The 16,558-nt window shown below is 36.4% G+C and overlaps 1 protein-coding gene across 6 annotated transcripts in view; it reads left to right on the top strand.

Moving 5' to 3' along the window:
* AHI1 (Abelson helper integration site 1) overlaps positions 1 to 16,558 on the top strand; it is an 85,240-nt gene that overhangs the window by 19,680 nt on the left and 49,002 nt on the right. For all 6 annotated transcript variants that reach the window (XM_038132533.1, XM_038132534.1, XM_038132537.1 and 3 more), the window contains 7 exons: positions 673 to 796; positions 2,968 to 3,197; positions 4,215 to 4,318; positions 5,143 to 5,261; positions 8,250 to 8,380; positions 9,684 to 9,824; positions 11,701 to 11,903. In XM_038132533.1, the coding sequence (XP_037988461.1) occupies positions 673 to 796; positions 2,968 to 3,197; positions 4,215 to 4,318; positions 5,143 to 5,261; positions 8,250 to 8,380; positions 9,684 to 9,824; positions 11,701 to 11,903 (1,052 nt within the window). The remainder of the gene's footprint in view (positions 1 to 672; positions 797 to 2,967; positions 3,198 to 4,214; positions 4,319 to 5,142; positions 5,262 to 8,249; positions 8,381 to 9,683; positions 9,825 to 11,700; positions 11,904 to 16,558) is intronic.

Raw genomic sequence — 16,558 nt, 5'->3', positions numbered from 1 at the left:
ACATTTAAGCCTCCACCTCACACACTTTTCATGTAAGTTTTTCTCCTAACCTGTCTTTGAAAGTTAGATACTGGAATGTTACCATCTCCAGACAGACTACTGGAAGCTGCTGTATTCCATGGTCCAGTTCAGTTGAAGTACAACTATTCCTTGTAACTCAAATTTTTGACTGCTTCATCACGGTAGCTTCAACTGCATAGTTCTTAAACCTTGCATGAAAGTTTTGAGGTTTAGAGAGAGCAGTATTTTAAGTGTACACAAATAAGTGTTTAAATGCAAAGAACAGTAAATCTAGATTCCTTTATTACACAGCCCCATAAAATTATCTCAGTGTTAAAATATTTTAAGATTGGTCAATTCATTGTCAAAATTTAGAGAAAAACAACATAATCCTAATCTGGTTCTAATAATTTAATGCAAATAAGGTGTTTCTTAAGGGGTAAGACATTTGTGACACCCGTGAACCACTAGGTGGAAGTAGATGCTTGCTGTCTGTTCATATCTAGCAATTATTTCATCCTGTTGCCTCAAAATGAGAAGATAAAGAAAGTGAGTTGATTTATGCTAGCAGAAAATCAGCCTACGATTGGATTAAAATTTGGCTCTAGTAGGTACATCTGTTTGTCTGCAAGTTCTTACAAAACTTTTATTTTTCTGTTTCTACTTCCCTAGTATATGAAATTCCTTCTGGACAGCTCCTGAGAGAATTTTATGGTCATCTTAACATAGTATATGATCTTTGTTGGTCAAAAGACAATCAGTACCTTCTTACTGCTTCCTCTGATGGCACTGTCAGGTCAGTATGAAGAGATGTTCTGGCAGATACCATCAGAAGTTGAAAAGAAAGTGGTCCAATTCAGTGTTTTACTACAAACTGTGCTATAATGTTTTAATTAAAGATTTGGTTACTGTGTGACTAAAATAATATAAAAATTGTGATTGGGTTAATCACTTACACTGTATTTACTATTTCTAGTGTATTTGTATTTGAAACCAAATCTTTTCCAAAAACCCTGGTGTCTAAATCTACAGTGCAGTAAAAAACTAAAAGAGCTTTTATTTCAAGAAGACACTGAGACTGGAGAAATTGCCATACTATGAATGCAGTATTAAGTTTGCAAATTTGAACACTAGGCAGGAAATTGAAAGTTTAAGATTCAAGTTACGTGTGTAAATTTACCACACTGCATATATGCATGTTGGTGGTGTTCTTTTGTTTTTTTACACTTAGTAAAGTAATTCAGCTTAAATTGCTGTAAATTAATTTTGATACTGTTGTTTCTTCAATCGAATCCTCTACAATTACAGTGTACTTTCCTACAATATTAATGTTAAAATATTGATCTGCTCAGATTTAGAAACCAAAACACTCAAAGCTGTAGATACACATGGAAATGTCACTGGGACACCATACAATTTTATTATGGGCAACTTCATTTGTTTTCATAGAGCTTTTTGGGGTTTTTTAGCCCTTCAGATCCCTATCTGTTATTTCTGTTATGCAGCTCAGTAATGGTACAGGTAGTTGCATAAATGAAATGCCAGAAGAATTGTTAAATGATATGTTGTATGTGTGGAACTGTTTTAGGAACTGTTTTTTTGCTGCTTGTATGTGGGCATAAATGAGTGTGTTGAGAGTTCAGCACTTTTTTTTTTATTTGGGAGTGGATTAAGTAAGAATTTTCATCTTGAGGTAAATATCAGTTTCAGTCATTTATGTTGGCTATAAGAAGGCTGAGCTGTTCCTCAGTTCTTGAATTTGTAGCAGAAAGTTGCAGCTGTAGTGGTCTGCCTCCTTTTCTGTGTAGTATGTACAGTCACTGTATGAGTTATTAGTTCCTGTATTTGTTGTGAGTTGCCTTCAGCTCTTTAAAAAGTCTCAGCTCCCCACTGCTTTAAAGTCATTATCAGTTGATTATTTGGATTATCTCATACTGAGTTCTAAGGTAAAATGAAGGTAAACTCATGAACTTCTGTGAATTCTTCTTTATATAGTGTTCTGTGTTATCCTGAAGCCTTCCCAAGGTTTAGTCCCACATTATTTGTGGGCAATAAATTAATTTTTATTTTGTTAGATTAAAACCATTCTAAAAGATAGGTAAACTCCTTGTGGCCTTTCTGCATCAAATTGTGGATTAATTGCTGTACTCTAAAGGGTTGCAATTTTGTAATTAAGTCACCTCTGAGTAAGCTTAGAATTCTTCAACAGCCACCAGATGTGGTTGCCTCACCAGAAGTGGGTGCCAGGAAAACAATTCAATAATATTTTGTAACTGAATACTATGTGTAATGTGCTGCTCACCTGTATTTAGTGATCCAGGTACTGTTTTATTCTTTGTGGACTCATCTTTGGGGAAGGCTCACTAATATAATGCATACCATCAAATAGAAAACACTAAGAAAAATGTGATCTTACAGCTATGGTTGACAAAGGATAGGAAATATATGAATAGTAAGAAGTGAATTTAGGTGATGTAAACATCCTTGAGATCATGATCCCTGTGTGGCTGGTAATCGTTATTCTAAAATTTTCTGGGATTTTATTTATATTTATTGGCCCTAAATGTTCCTTTATGACTGTTCTTGTTCTAATATTGTTTTAAATGAATGATACACCAGAAGAGCTTAATTTATTTATAACTCCTGAAAGAAAGAAACCAATTCATTTCTTGGAATTCTTTATGAGTATTTTAAAATGAGAAATATATCCATTAAGTGAATAAGTAGTAATTAATTTGCTTTGAAGACCAAATACTGTGTAAAGTAGTAAATTTTTCTTAATTCTTGTTAGAAAGTACCATAATAAAGGATTAAAAAGAGGTGGAACAAATTGGCAGGATAAACAGGTATTGTTAAGTGTTCGCAAGCATTTGCCTCTAGAACCAATACCCCAAAATATGGGCATCGGTTATACCTGTGTGTGTGACTACTTTATACAGTAGAAATTCTAACTTTGTTTCCTTTTAGAATGTGGAAAATAGAAATGAAGGCAGCATCTGCAGTGAGAGTTTTCCCTCATCCTTCATTTGTCTACACTGCCAAGTACCACCCAGTTGCTGACTCGTTGGTTGTGACAGGATGTTACGACTCAGTGATTAGAATCTGGAATGCAAATGTGAAAGAAATCCATGGGCAACTGCTGCAGGAGCTTGATGGCCATAAAAGTTTCATCAACACACTTTGTTTTGATGCAGAAGGTATGTAGTTAATATTGCTTTTACAAATAGTTGTCTTTCCAATCGAAGGCCATCTTGAGTGTTACTAGTTTTTTTACTTCATGGAGGTAGTGTATTCTTCTTAGGAAGAAATTATTTACTGGGAGAATGCTGAGATACTGGGACAGGTTGCCCAGAGAAATTGTGGATGTCCTATCCCTGAAGGTGTTCAAGACCATGTTGGTCTGGGCTTTGTTCTAGTAGAGGGTGTCCCTCCCTATTTCAGGGAGGTCAGAACTAGATGATATTTAAGGTCCTTTTCAACTCAAATCAATTGATAAAGGAAACGAGGTGGTAGTAATAAGATTGTGAGAATTTTAGCACTAGACTGAAGAAGTGGGAAGGTGATGAACTTTTCAGTGTTGACGGAGAATGGGAATAATGGAGAGAAAATAACAGAGGTTTGACCATTGTGAGTCATGTTAACTGGTAGGTTGACAGCTGAAAGTGAATGTTGTACTGAACTAGTGGAGGAAGAGTTGAAGATGGGTGAAAGTTAAGGCTTGACTTTTTCTAGTATTAGTGATGTCATTAATAGTTAGGTGGTTCATTTTAGTCACTGGAGTAGGTACTACAAAGAGGAAGGCTGTATTTTTATAAAGAATAAATATTTGTGCTTAAAGAACAAGTGTTGGGAAACACTATTTGTTCAACTTCAAGGTTCTCTTAATGAATGTATAAGTAAGCATTGAGTTATCGTGAAGCTTGTTGAGCTGTAAATGCTCACTTTTTGCTGCTTTTAGAATATGAATAAAAATGAAAAAAAACTAAAAATATGTTCTACACCTCAGTTATTTTAGTATATGCTACATCCAGATTTATGGTATCAGGTTATGTCATGCAGTATGAGCAAAATGGATTTGCAATGAGTATATTGTAGCAAAAGAGATAGAAGAATTGGTATTTGCCTATTCACAAAAATGAGAGAACAAAAGCTTGTTTATTTTCTGTATTATTGGTTTTTGGGTGATATTTTACTCATAAGATGTTATTTCTCAGGACACCACATGTTCTCAGGAGATAGTTCAGGACTAATAATCGTTTGGGATACGCCTGTCAAAGGAAGTTCTCCACACCTTTTTCAACACTGGACGGTCAATAAGGTAAACAGGTTTCTTAACTAGCATTGTAATTTTTATGTGAACTGTTGCAAATCTAGTAATCTGATTTTAATTGAATTTTTTTAATACATTAGCTTTTGTTTAACTGCAGAGGTGTATTTTCTTTAAAAATTAGTATAGAAGAGCTAATACACTGTGCAATAATTCACTGACTTAATTTTTTAAAATTGTTTTGCAACTTAATTGGGTTGGGCGCTGGAACAGGCTCCCCAGGCAAGTGATCACACCACCAAGCCTGAGAAAATTCAAAAAGTATTTGGACTCTCAAGGTACATGGTGTGATTCTTGGGGCTGTCCTGTGTAGGACCAGGAGTTCGTCTTTGATGTTCATAGTGGGGCCCTTACAACTAAGGATATTCTAGGATTCTGTGATTCTGTTGGTTTTTTTTATTTTTAATATATGTAAAACATGAAAATACTTGAGGTTTGATAGCACTGTTTTAACAGGTAAATACTTTGTTCTCTGGAGACAAAAATAAAATAGACCACAGGCTTTAAAAAACACATTTTTTCATACCTTAGAGCCCTGATGTTCAGTCAGCATTTCTGTCATGAGCTCAGTGTTTTTAGAAATTCAGAAATTAGAAATTTGAAAATTCAATCACAACAGAATCTGCCTCTTGGTTGTAAAAAGTTGATGTCTGGGATGTAATGTCTTAATATAGGAACAAACTTTTTCCTTAACCGAATAAAATGAATTGAGCAGAAAAATAGTACTTCAAGAGAAAAATGAGCAATAATGTGTAAAAACATGAGTTTTGAACCACAAAGTTATATAATTTTCTTTATTTTCTATCCTTCTGTAGGAAATAAAAGAAAATGATATTAAAGGAACACCAGTAAATCACTTGGAAATGCATCCGAATGGAAGGCGCTTATTAATCCATGCCAAAGACAGTACCCTGAGAATTATGGATCTCAGAATGTTGGTATTTTTGGTGACAAATGTGTATTTCCTTTATGTTTTAAAATACTCATGGGGAAATAAAATACTGCAAAGGTATTAGTTGTGTAGCTGGGGAGAAAAACTATGTCCTAATAATCAAGGATAGAAATGTTAGGGTTAGGAAATTATTTCAAAACAGTGCTGTGTTACAGACCTTTTGGGTGATACTGAGTGTCTTTTAGAATAGAATATCTAAAATATCCTCGTTTACTTGGGAGCCTAAAGTGGCATGAAGGATAGATACAATGTTAGTTTTCTAAAGGTTGAAATCCCTTTTAAAATACAATCTGGGCATGAAGAGAACTCAGAAGTGGTAATATTTGTGTGTTAGTTTTGCCTTTTTAAGACTCTGGGAAGGATATTTTGATGATGAAATGAAAATGATTATCATAGTAAATGCTAAAAAATGCAGTGATGTACCTATTATGGTTTATTAAGCAGGCTGTGAGATAGTTTTGCAGTTTCTGATGATTTTCTCATTCTTAATTGCATGTCATGTATTAGCATGATTTTTTAATGACAAACAAAAATAACAAGCAAGGAGATTATAGACTCAATTGAGGTTGATGTTGGAGAACGACCAGTTCGACCCAATAATCAAATCACAACAGGATGCTACTCAGAGCTTTATAGAATTGGATTTTTAATATCTTGAAGGATGAAAAGTTTACAGCTTCTGTGAGCAACATGTTCTAGTGTTCATTCACCCTCAAAATAAAAGACTTTTTTCTTATTTTTAAACAGAATTAGCTATATTTCAGTCTATGTCCATTCGCTCTTGTCCTTTCATTTGGTGAGAGTGATCAGAGTCTCTCACCAATCACTTACATATGATATGTGATAAGATGCACATTAAACATTCTGTTCTGGAAAGCCCCATTAAAGATATAAACAACTTTTCTAAAATGTTTCATCCTTAATTTCATAGATTTCTTTCTGCCCCTCACCACACAGAAAATCCCTGGAGGTATTTAAAAGATATGTAGATGTGGCCCTTAGGTGTATGGTTTAGTAGTGGATGGGACAGTGCTGTGTTAAGAGTTGGACTTAATGATCTTGAAGTTCATTTTGAAACTAAGCAATTCTGTTATTGTGCTGGATTGAATGTTTGAACTAGCTGAGGACTCTACTGTATCATCGTGCATGTTTCTCTTTTTCTGTAAATGAGAAAATATAATGACCATGCTAGAAGCTGAACTATCCACTCAATCGAAGCATGGAATTGCTGGATTAAGAGAGGGAACCTGTGGTTTTGTAGGCAGTGTTCTTCTGTTGCTCCTCTTTCTAAAATGTGCAGAGAGTTTTAGTTTGAGAGGGAAGCATGGGCATGCTTATTAATCTTTAAGAAAGGGTTTAATAGGGGGAGCAATTTCTCAATTATTTTAAGCAAATTTATCCATAGTATGTACCATCTCCTGCAATCTCCCACACCTTTGGCTGTGTATTCCTAGCATTTCTTTTTTATCATTTCTAGAGATCTTTTGATGCGGAGTAAGTCAGATCAGTGAGCTGATCCAACTAAAAATTAGCCTACAAATACAAATCATTAATTTTCATTTTAATCAACTCTCTGATCAAAGTTATCTGATAGCTGCCCAAACACTAGAGAAGAAATGAGGGAGAGCCTGGGAAAATAAGGGTGGAGAGGACACCACCAGGACTGCTACTTTGACCACAGCCCACAGTTACATTGACTTTTAAGTCTATCAATAAACCACAGGGTCAGATACCCAGCAGTGATAATTTTACACGTCAGCATTAACTGTTCATTCCCTGCATGAGAAAAGAGGGGGTGGAGGTCACAGATGAACACAATTCACTTTGATTGACAACTGGTTGCTCTTAACTTTCCTCTTTCAACTTGCTTTTTTGATCTTTTTGGATAATGCTGGTGTCCTGTCATTTAGGTATGTGATCAGGGATTTGGTTTTAGTTCAGCTCTCTCCTTAGGGTTTAGTATGAAAGTTAGTTTTACATCTTGCAGGGCTCTTCTAATGACATCTCAGAGATACTATCTTTCTTATTCATACAGCTAAAACTCTTTATTTGGGCTAATATGGACTTGCTGTGGGATCATCTAGGGTATATTTATTTGGAATATTGTTTAAAATAATTTTCCTGTAATAGTAAATGCACTGCACTTCTCCCAGCATACTTCCATTGTTTTTGCAGTAACAAATGTGAAAAATGCTGTCTTCTGGCCTTGAGGGCTATAGTGGCCTATTGCTGTTCTTCTTGCCTTAAATTCTGCATTGTAGTACTGCTGCAGGGTTAGTCTCTGTGTTGAACTTTGATATCTTTTTCCAGGCTATGCCTCTTTCAAGCTGATTTGTCCTCTTTCCATCCTTTTACACTTTTGTGGATTCTTTCCTACTTGATGCCAACAGACACTGCCAGTAGATCATTATTACTGTGCTGACCAATAGTGTTTTACTGAAAAAAGATTAGGATACCTACATTGAAAAATAATATTGAACATATTAATAGTAAATCAGCATTTATGTCTGAAATTTATTGATTCTACTGCTGGTTTCTGACCAAGGAGACATTAGTCTGAAGAGCTGAAGAGAGCTGCTGCGTAGGTTTAATCATTCAAGCTCAAGAAGCATAATGAAAACTTTTCTAACAGAGCTTGGTGTAATAGTGCTAATTTCCCTGTTTTTTTGCAAAGCCCAGGATCAAGATAGTGCAAATTACCGCATCTCTATCTGTTGTCTAGATCTGAGGGGTTTCTTTTTCTACTGAAAGACGAGGATGTACGTTTTTATCTATACTGTCAGGTGCATTATGAAGGTTAGGAAAAAAAAAAGGGTAAATAAATACTTCACTCAGCAAAAAGTGTGTGCTTGCATATCTATTTGGGATGCAAGGTGTACTGATTTTTCTGAGAATTAGAGGGGAACTGGCATTTAAAAAGTTACATTGTCTATTCTGAATGTATCTTCTATATTTGCAAACTTTCTTTAGCTTGGCAACGAAGAAATATGTAGGTGCCACAAATTACAGAGAAAAGATTCACAGCACCTTAACACCATGTGGTACGTTCCTGTTTTCAGGAAGTGAAGATGGAAAGGCTTATGTTTGGAATCCAGAAACAGGTAACTAATTATTTTATGGGCTTAAGCCAAATTGTCAAAGCTGAGAGGGAAAGGATTTTTTAAGGTTTATTGAAACACTTTTGATATGGAATAAAACTTTGGTAAGATGTTCTTAAATCCTGAAGATTTAGCTCCACCTTCTAAATAGCTGTTATTAATCTCTGAGATTTAATTCTCTAGAGGAAATTAATAGAGGTAACATTTGTAATATCCCGCATGACTGGAGCACCTGAGGCTCAGCTTTTTGTATACTGCAGCTCTTCACATGTGGCGAGGATCTTAAGATGGAATGCACAAAAAATATTTTAGGTCAGGTAAGTTTTTCTGTCGTGTTGTTTAGATTTGAGAATCAGGCTCTTGTGCAGAACCACTTCATCTCTGTGGTGGGTGGTCAGAGACTGAATATTTTTGGTGTGTGGTATATAAGATTTCACTGTGAAATAGTCCCCAAGCCAAGGAGTTTCAAAATAGCTACCAAAATCTTTCTGAAAAAATGTGACAAAAATGTAGGGTAGAGTTTCTTGTACAGGAGGTAAAAGAGATAAAAATAAGAGCAGAAAGTAGCACAATACCATTTTGGATTTGATGATGTTATATTATATCTGTAATTGTAATTTATATAGTATTTTAAAATCAAAAAGGTAAATATTTTGACACTGGCAGATAACTAACAGTTCTGTTTTGAATTTCTTGCCATGTTTCCAACTATGTTACCTTGAATCTCTGCTGCTACATAATTTGCCTGAAAACTTTTAAAAGAATTATAAAAGTAAAAGGAAGGCGGAACTGTTATTAGTATGTTTTTATTGTATTTTGACTTATGTTTATACACTGTATTTGCATTTATAGTGCCATCAGCTGAAGAGCTGATTTTATTTATATTTTTTAATAATTCTCTCCTCAACTTTCACTCCTGTTATCAGTATTATATAGCTGAAATCCACAAGTACGATGGCTATCTTTGTACAATGCAAGCACAAACAAATACTGTGGAACGCCACCTTTCCAGAACGTGCTTATCAGAACGAGAGAACTCATCTAACCTGGTGCATCTTCCTCTGGCATTTCCTGCAGCTATTGCAACAGCACTAACTTCTCTGACTTACTGAATAACTTAAGAGCATGCAATATTTCCTTTGTCTTATGCCAAAATACAACTTTTCAATCAGGAAATTAACTGAAGAATGTTTATTTACAGTGGCAAACATTGCAGTAATACAAGATTTAACCAGCTGTTATTGTGCTGTATTGAATGTTTCAAATATTTTTCCATGGCATTAATAAACTTACTTCTCTTCTGCAGGAGATCAGGTGGCCATATATTCTGATCTCTCCTTCACATCTCCGCTTCGTGATGTTGCCTTTCATCCACACGAACACATGGTGTCTTTTTGTGCCTTTGGTCAAAACCATCCAATACTTGTATACGTTTATGATTATAAAGGTATATATAGTACAAATTTTATTGATACTCACCTGTATTTTATTTTTAGAAGTGATTTGTTAGTATTTGTGCTTCTTTTGAGAGAAAAAGAAAACAGTCATTTGATGATAATGCATAATTTTTTTTTGGGAGATGCCAAAACTGAATTGAGCATGATCCTGCTACCTGTTCTATGTGATGCTGCTTTAGGCAAGGGTTTTGGCCTAGCCAAAATCAGCAGAGGTCCCTCAATTTTTTTGTGTTTCATACTGTGTGATTTTTGCAGCACTATATCATATATAGGCAGCATTATACAAAAGCCCTTTTTGCAATATCAAGGTAGATTATGGATCCAGAAAATACAGTTATTTGGAAAACTAATTAGTAGCTTAATCGGAATCTGAGTAGTTTGTGCCAGCTATGTTACAAAATAATGTTGAGGAGCTGTATAGAAATGAATGAGAGTGTATAGACTTCTGATAAATTGCTGTTATAGCTGTGATGTCATTATGTCAGAGATATGTTTATTCCCCATGTTATATTAAAGAGAAGATAGTAATAAATGCTAACTTAGAATTTTTGGTATACAAAATAAAATTCAGATTGTCCTTCTCAGGCTTTTTTGATAGTTGTGTTCAATTAAGGACATTTCCATCTAGGGAGTTAATGTGTTAATATGAATTATGCAGTAATTTTTTGTATTAATTATGTTTTCAGGGGACATAGATCTGTAAAATTAATCCCGTCTTTATGTACTGGCTTTTTAGTAACATGTAGTAATAGGATTACTCATATAAAATCTCAGCGTAGGTTATTTGTTGAATTGGTTGGTTTTTACATTAAGTGGAACATTTGTTGGAACATTAAGTGGAATGACTTTGCAATCAATATTCAGTGCTATACTTAATGAAATAGGATGTTGGTATTTTAAAAAACAATGAAATTTTTTGAGGTGAAGGATTTTTTCAGAATTTTTTGATGAGTAGGCAGTGAGTCTTAAAAAACATAATGTAGTAGTTTGAAATATATATGTGTGCATACACATTTAGAGACCAAACAGCACAGTCGGAGTTATTTGTGTCTTCTGACTGCTTAACTGCTGGACAGGGCTTTGCATAGGTTGTGGTCTTTTTTTGTATTGTTGGTTACTATCTTTATGTTCCTTTTTTGGTTAAAAGCACTATTTTTGCTTTCAGAAAACAGTCATACTGCCACAGTATTGAAAGAGTTAAACTTATAGTAATACTAATTTTAGTCACTGACACAATTTTTAAGACTCTGACACCATGTGTTTTACATACACCAACAGTTTTATTAATGTCCTGGGCAGAACTTCCATAAAGAATTCTTTTAACCTTTGTTGGCTTGAGACGATAGTACAAAAAATTGCAAAAGTCAACCTGTCAGTCAGTGTGTCCTGTGCCTGTATAATATGTCTGTCAAGTTATGAAATATTGCTCAGGCATCATAAACTCACTTGAACTAGGCTGGAAAAAATGTGAACTGTCACCAACTTGAACTCAGTGCAGGCTTTACAACTTTATTGCCTTTGAAAAATTCCTTTCTCTTCCCACTCTTTCCCCCCCACCCAATGCCTTATTCTGCATGAGGAACACTACTGTTTATAAGCAATACAAAAATACCCGTTCTGTGTGAGAGATTACTAAACACAAATAACTGAAGTGAGATATTGTGATCAGAAGAGTTAGAGGGGAAATGGGGTAGTAAGGGGAAACTTTCATGTCACTTTCGGGTTTTCCCTGTAGCACTGTTGGTACAGATTTTGATGGTATTTGACTGAAGACATGGCTGGCAAAATGACTGTGATCCTTCAGTTTTTTTTCCCCATGGCAATGTAAGGCTTCACCTGAGACATTAATACTGGTTGTTTCTACAGTTGCTCAACAGGAAGCTGAACTCATAAGAGATTTCAGTTCATCACTTACCACAGCTACACCAAGAGGGCCGCGCTTCATTGGCAATTTTTCTGAAATTCCTGTACAAAAAAACTCAGTGATGTCTCCAGCAGATCAGTTTGTCAGTGTTGCAAGAGCATCAATGAGAATGCAGAAGGTGAAACAAAAACTTGATTCTGTTATGGTAAGTAAAATTTAATTAAATTTCAGAAGTATATAGTCTTCCCATATTCTGGAACTGGTATACTTAAAAAAACATATGTGTTGTCGTGGCATCTGGTCTTTAGAAATGCATACATCTCTCACTTATACTAATGCAGGTCTAAGTAGCTCTTAAGAAAAGAGCAATCATAAAAAACTTAATTCTGTTTTTCAAGTACTGATGACAAAGGGTTTTTTTTTTTTGTGCTAGTGCCCATTGCTGTTTGTCCATTTATGTGAAATCAGGGATCCATAGATAATTATGGTCGAGATTCCTATCCACCTTAAAAACTGTATGTGGCATAAATGCTAGAGGTTTTAGGGAGCTGCAGGGCAGGGAGGAGAGCATGCCCTGTGCTGGGTGCAGCTGTTTCAAGCCAGCTCATTGAAGGGCAGTATGGACCCACTTACAACTGGAACTGGAACCAAACAGAATATGGCACCTCTGGGAAAACAGACTTAAAAAAGGTCAGAACCTACTAGAGACAGGAAACACCACAGCAGAGGAGAAATGCAAAGGAAAATGTGTCAGGGGGCACAAGTGAAGATTCAAGAGGAGGGATGTGAGGAGTCATGTGAAATGAGGAGATGTGAAAGAAGACTCACAAGGAGGCAAGAGGGTGATGCAAGAGACACAAAACAATGCAGAAATAGAAATACTAGGGAAATAACAGAGTAGGCTTGAAGGGAAAGACAGGAGATACACGAGGACGTGCAAAAGAAAACACAGATGGTGGTTCATCTCTGAATGTGTTGCAAACAATGGAAGAATCCATGCTGGGCAGGTACAATCCCCAAGGATGTTGTCTGGTGGAGGATCCATGCTAAAGCAGTTGAAAAGAGCAAGAAAAAAGAAGAGTCAAAAAGAGCAATGTCACTATGCACTAGTCTCACTCTACTGCCCTACCCTTCCACTGCCTTCCCAAAGAGACAGGGTGTAATGTAATGTCAAAATCAAGGAGACTGGGGATTAGAAAGGAGAAAAAAGAGTTTCCTGAAGTGGAGACAGAGGGATGAAAAGTGTTTTCTTTGGTTGAGTGTATTACTATTTGTCTTGTTTCTCAATACTGAAATCAGTAATTAAAGCTTTTGTAATTGGCAATAAATTTAATTAAGTTAAATTCCCCAACTTGAGACAATTTTGCATGCAACAAGGATGCAGAATGTTCCTGAATTGCTCTGTGAAGTTGTAATTACTTTTCACAATGACATGAACACAATGCATTTGAGTTTGCATGTACTGTTTTGCATTTTGAAGTTCTTTTGAGTGCATGTAGATTTTTTTGTAATGTAGTTTTAGGTTTTGCCTGCATTAATAAGTAGTGAATCACAAAAGAAGCAGATGAGTAGATGAAAGCAGTTGTTGCTGGGGTTGCTGTAACTACTGTCATCATGCTTTAGGGGTTTTACTTTGGATTAGATTTAGTCTGGTTCCTTGGCTTTGGCAGCCCCATTAGGCCTGAACTTTGAAACTGCCTGGAAGAAAGCTATCCCGCAGACCTTCACACAGACCACACATTTCTGACCTGTGAACTCCCAGTGAACTCCTTCATGAAACACCACACAGTAGCTGTCATGGATAACAGTAGTATGCTGCTTCTACCTTTCAGTTACATGTGGCCTGACACAAGGAAGCAAACCTTGCTTCTACTTTCTGCTCATTCTGTTCTGGTCACCTACAAAGTGAGCGCTGGTGCTGTCGAGTTATTTATCAGAGAAAAGCACAGCATTGAGAGAATGGAGCATGTAGCCTTGTGTCTGGGACAAGAACTCCAGGAAGATACTCCAGGATAAATTTTTACTGTTCTAGATGTCTGGCCATATGAAGAAAAAGATAGGGTTAGAGATTTTATGAGAGCCTTTATCATTGCAACTATTTAGTCCCAGATTAACCAGGTTAATTAAGGTTCTGGACTGTGGAAGACAAATCTGGTTTAGCAGAAGCATCTACAAGTTCCATGTTACTGTGTGACTAGATGAAATAGATAAGCCTACAACTGTGTTTGAAAGAATAACTTTCAGCCACTGGAGTTTTGTAACCCTAGATTTCCATTGACTAGTTTGGGATGAGTAAGTCCCCTGTGAGCAGAGTAATGATCAGTGTTTTTGACAGTATCCTCCAAGCCCTCTACCCATGTGGGAAACGTCAAAAAGTTCATCTGAGTCTTCTCCTTATGTGAGTTTCCAAAGAGTACAGGATGATGGTTGAAAGAATGCACATCCAGTTTGATATCTGCCACATACCAGTAGAGATTATAAACACTGAGAGTGCTTCCTTACAGGACTTTATGAACCACTGAGACATAGGAGAGGAGATTTCTTTGAAAGGAGTCTTGATGCTAATCTTTTCAGTGATCCAACATGAGACTCAGGGGACAGCGGTAGATACTTCTCAAGCTTGAATAGGATAATTTTTTGCATGTGGCTGCAGTATTGCCTGCCTGATTTATCACATTTTGGACAGCCCCAGAGTAAAATATACAACATTAAAACTTAAAATTTCTACTAATTTGTAATTGAGAATTCATTTTTAATGTGTGTGCAATTCCCTTTCTCATATGAAAAATGATGCATGTACATAAGTGTTGGCTTTGCTGGAAGGCTTATTAGAATGCACACTCACATGAATGGTTTGCTAAAGTGTTTGTCAAAGTAGAACTCTTAAAAGTTGCCACTCAGCCACATGTGTGAGAATGTGCTAATATTTCTGGGAACAGACAAGTGAAAATGGAGAAAGACGGCTTTAGGAAACCACACGTAGGGTGACTTGCTGCACTGTGGTCGAGTTGGAACATTAAAAATCCAGATGAGAACACAGGTGTTACCTTGTATGTATTTCACAGAGTCATAGAATATGTTGAATTGGAAGGAACCCCCAGAGATCAAGTCCAGCTCCTGGTGCTGCACAGCACCAACCCCAAGAGTCACACCCTGTGCCTGAGACACATTGTGTCAAACACTTGCTGAACTCTGTCAGGCTGGTGCTGTGACCACTTCCCTGGAGAGCCTGTTCCAGTGCCCAACCACCCTCTGAGAGAAAAAACTTTTCCTGATATTCAACCTAAACTTCCCCTGACACAACTTGAGGCCATTCCCTTGGGCCCTGTCACTGATCACCACAGAGAAGAGATCAGTGTCTGCACCTTCTCTTCCCCTCTTGAGGAAGCTGTAACTGCACTGAGATCTCCCTTCAGTCTCCCCTTCTCAGGCTGAACAGACCAGGTGACCTCAGCCACTCCTGATACAGCTTCCCATCCCGGCCCTTCACCATCTTTGTTTCTGTCCTTAGGACACTCTCTAATAGTTTAATGTCTTTCTTACGTTGCAGCACCCGAAACTGCACAAGGCACTCGAGGTGAGGCTGCCCTTGTGCAGAGTAATCCTGGTCTTTGGGTCATGTTTGCATGCCCTTGTCACAGACATATAGGAAATACCATGTTGGGACAAGCATGGTGGCAGCATACTTTGTAGACGTGGCCTAAGGTCACACCTGGAGTCATGTTTTATGAGACAAAGGTGCTGGAACACACAAACAGCAAATCTGCCAATGTAGGGGTCTGTGGTTTTTTGGTTAGGCGAGATAGAGAATATTCTGATCCTGTATAAGCCTGCGTTCTTTGTCTTATGACCCATGCCCCCTTTCCAGGTCCCATTAGAACCAATAACTTTTTTATTTCTGTTTTTCTTCTTTTTACCTAAACATGAACCTTAACAAATGATAGATAGATTAAGTTTCTTCTTTTCTGCAGCATTGCTATTCTTAGCCCAGAAGTTAGAACCAAGAGTTGATTATTGTGCTAAAGCTTTGGCAAATCACAAAAGCTAAGACCTTTTGATACAAAAGGTAAAAATTAATTTCTGTACGAAACCAGAATGCAGAATTAGCTTCTGTACCACACAGAGAAATTACAGAGTAGTGAATCTTCACAGCAGGTATTATTTGTCTCTACTTCAAGGAACTAATACTAATGCATGATTCTATTAATGGAAGTTTTTGATAGGAAAACATTTAACTCATCTCTGGCTCTTGGAAGTGCTCATAAGAGTTTTTCATTCAATGTTACTATTTATATTTTCTTAATTTCCCTTCCATCTAGCAGTAAAAAAACCAGTTTATAACTGTCCATAACAAGGGGATGATATATGTTGTGTAGGTATGGAGAGAAGAGCTTTCTTTGAAGATGTATTCTAGCTCTGAAATTCGGCTTTTAGATGTCTGACCCCTTTGTAGCACTTAGGAATAGCATCTGTATATACTCTGTAGTACTAGTCTTGGAATTAATTACATGTTGGCTGCTTTATCTCTCAATATATGCTTTTGCCACATTGTCGAGTCTTAGAGCATTCTATTTTTTGTCTCATGCAATTCACTTGTATCGTGAAAACTAGTTTCACTGAAAGCGTGTATTTGCGTAATTTGCATAGAGCTGCCCTAACACAGAAAAGAAAATGCAAATCATCTTTCCTTAAGCCTGGAAAAAATTTTGTAGGTATCCTTATTGTGATGGAAACAATAAGAATATTTTAACTCTTAGTTTTACTCAGTTCACAGTAGTAGTAAACTGTGTCTTGGATAAAGTTGTGGTTTATGCATGAAGAAAGCAGAGCCTGTTGTGAAAAATAAGTAAATTCATGGTT

The sequence above is a fragment of the Motacilla alba genome, chromosome 3 (assembly GCF_015832195.1).
Source record: "Motacilla alba alba isolate MOTALB_02 chromosome 3, Motacilla_alba_V1.0_pri, whole genome shotgun sequence".
NCBI classification, from domain to species: Eukaryota; Metazoa; Chordata; class Aves; order Passeriformes; family Motacillidae; genus Motacilla; species Motacilla alba.
This window is presented reverse-complemented; position numbering and strand designations above follow the sequence as displayed.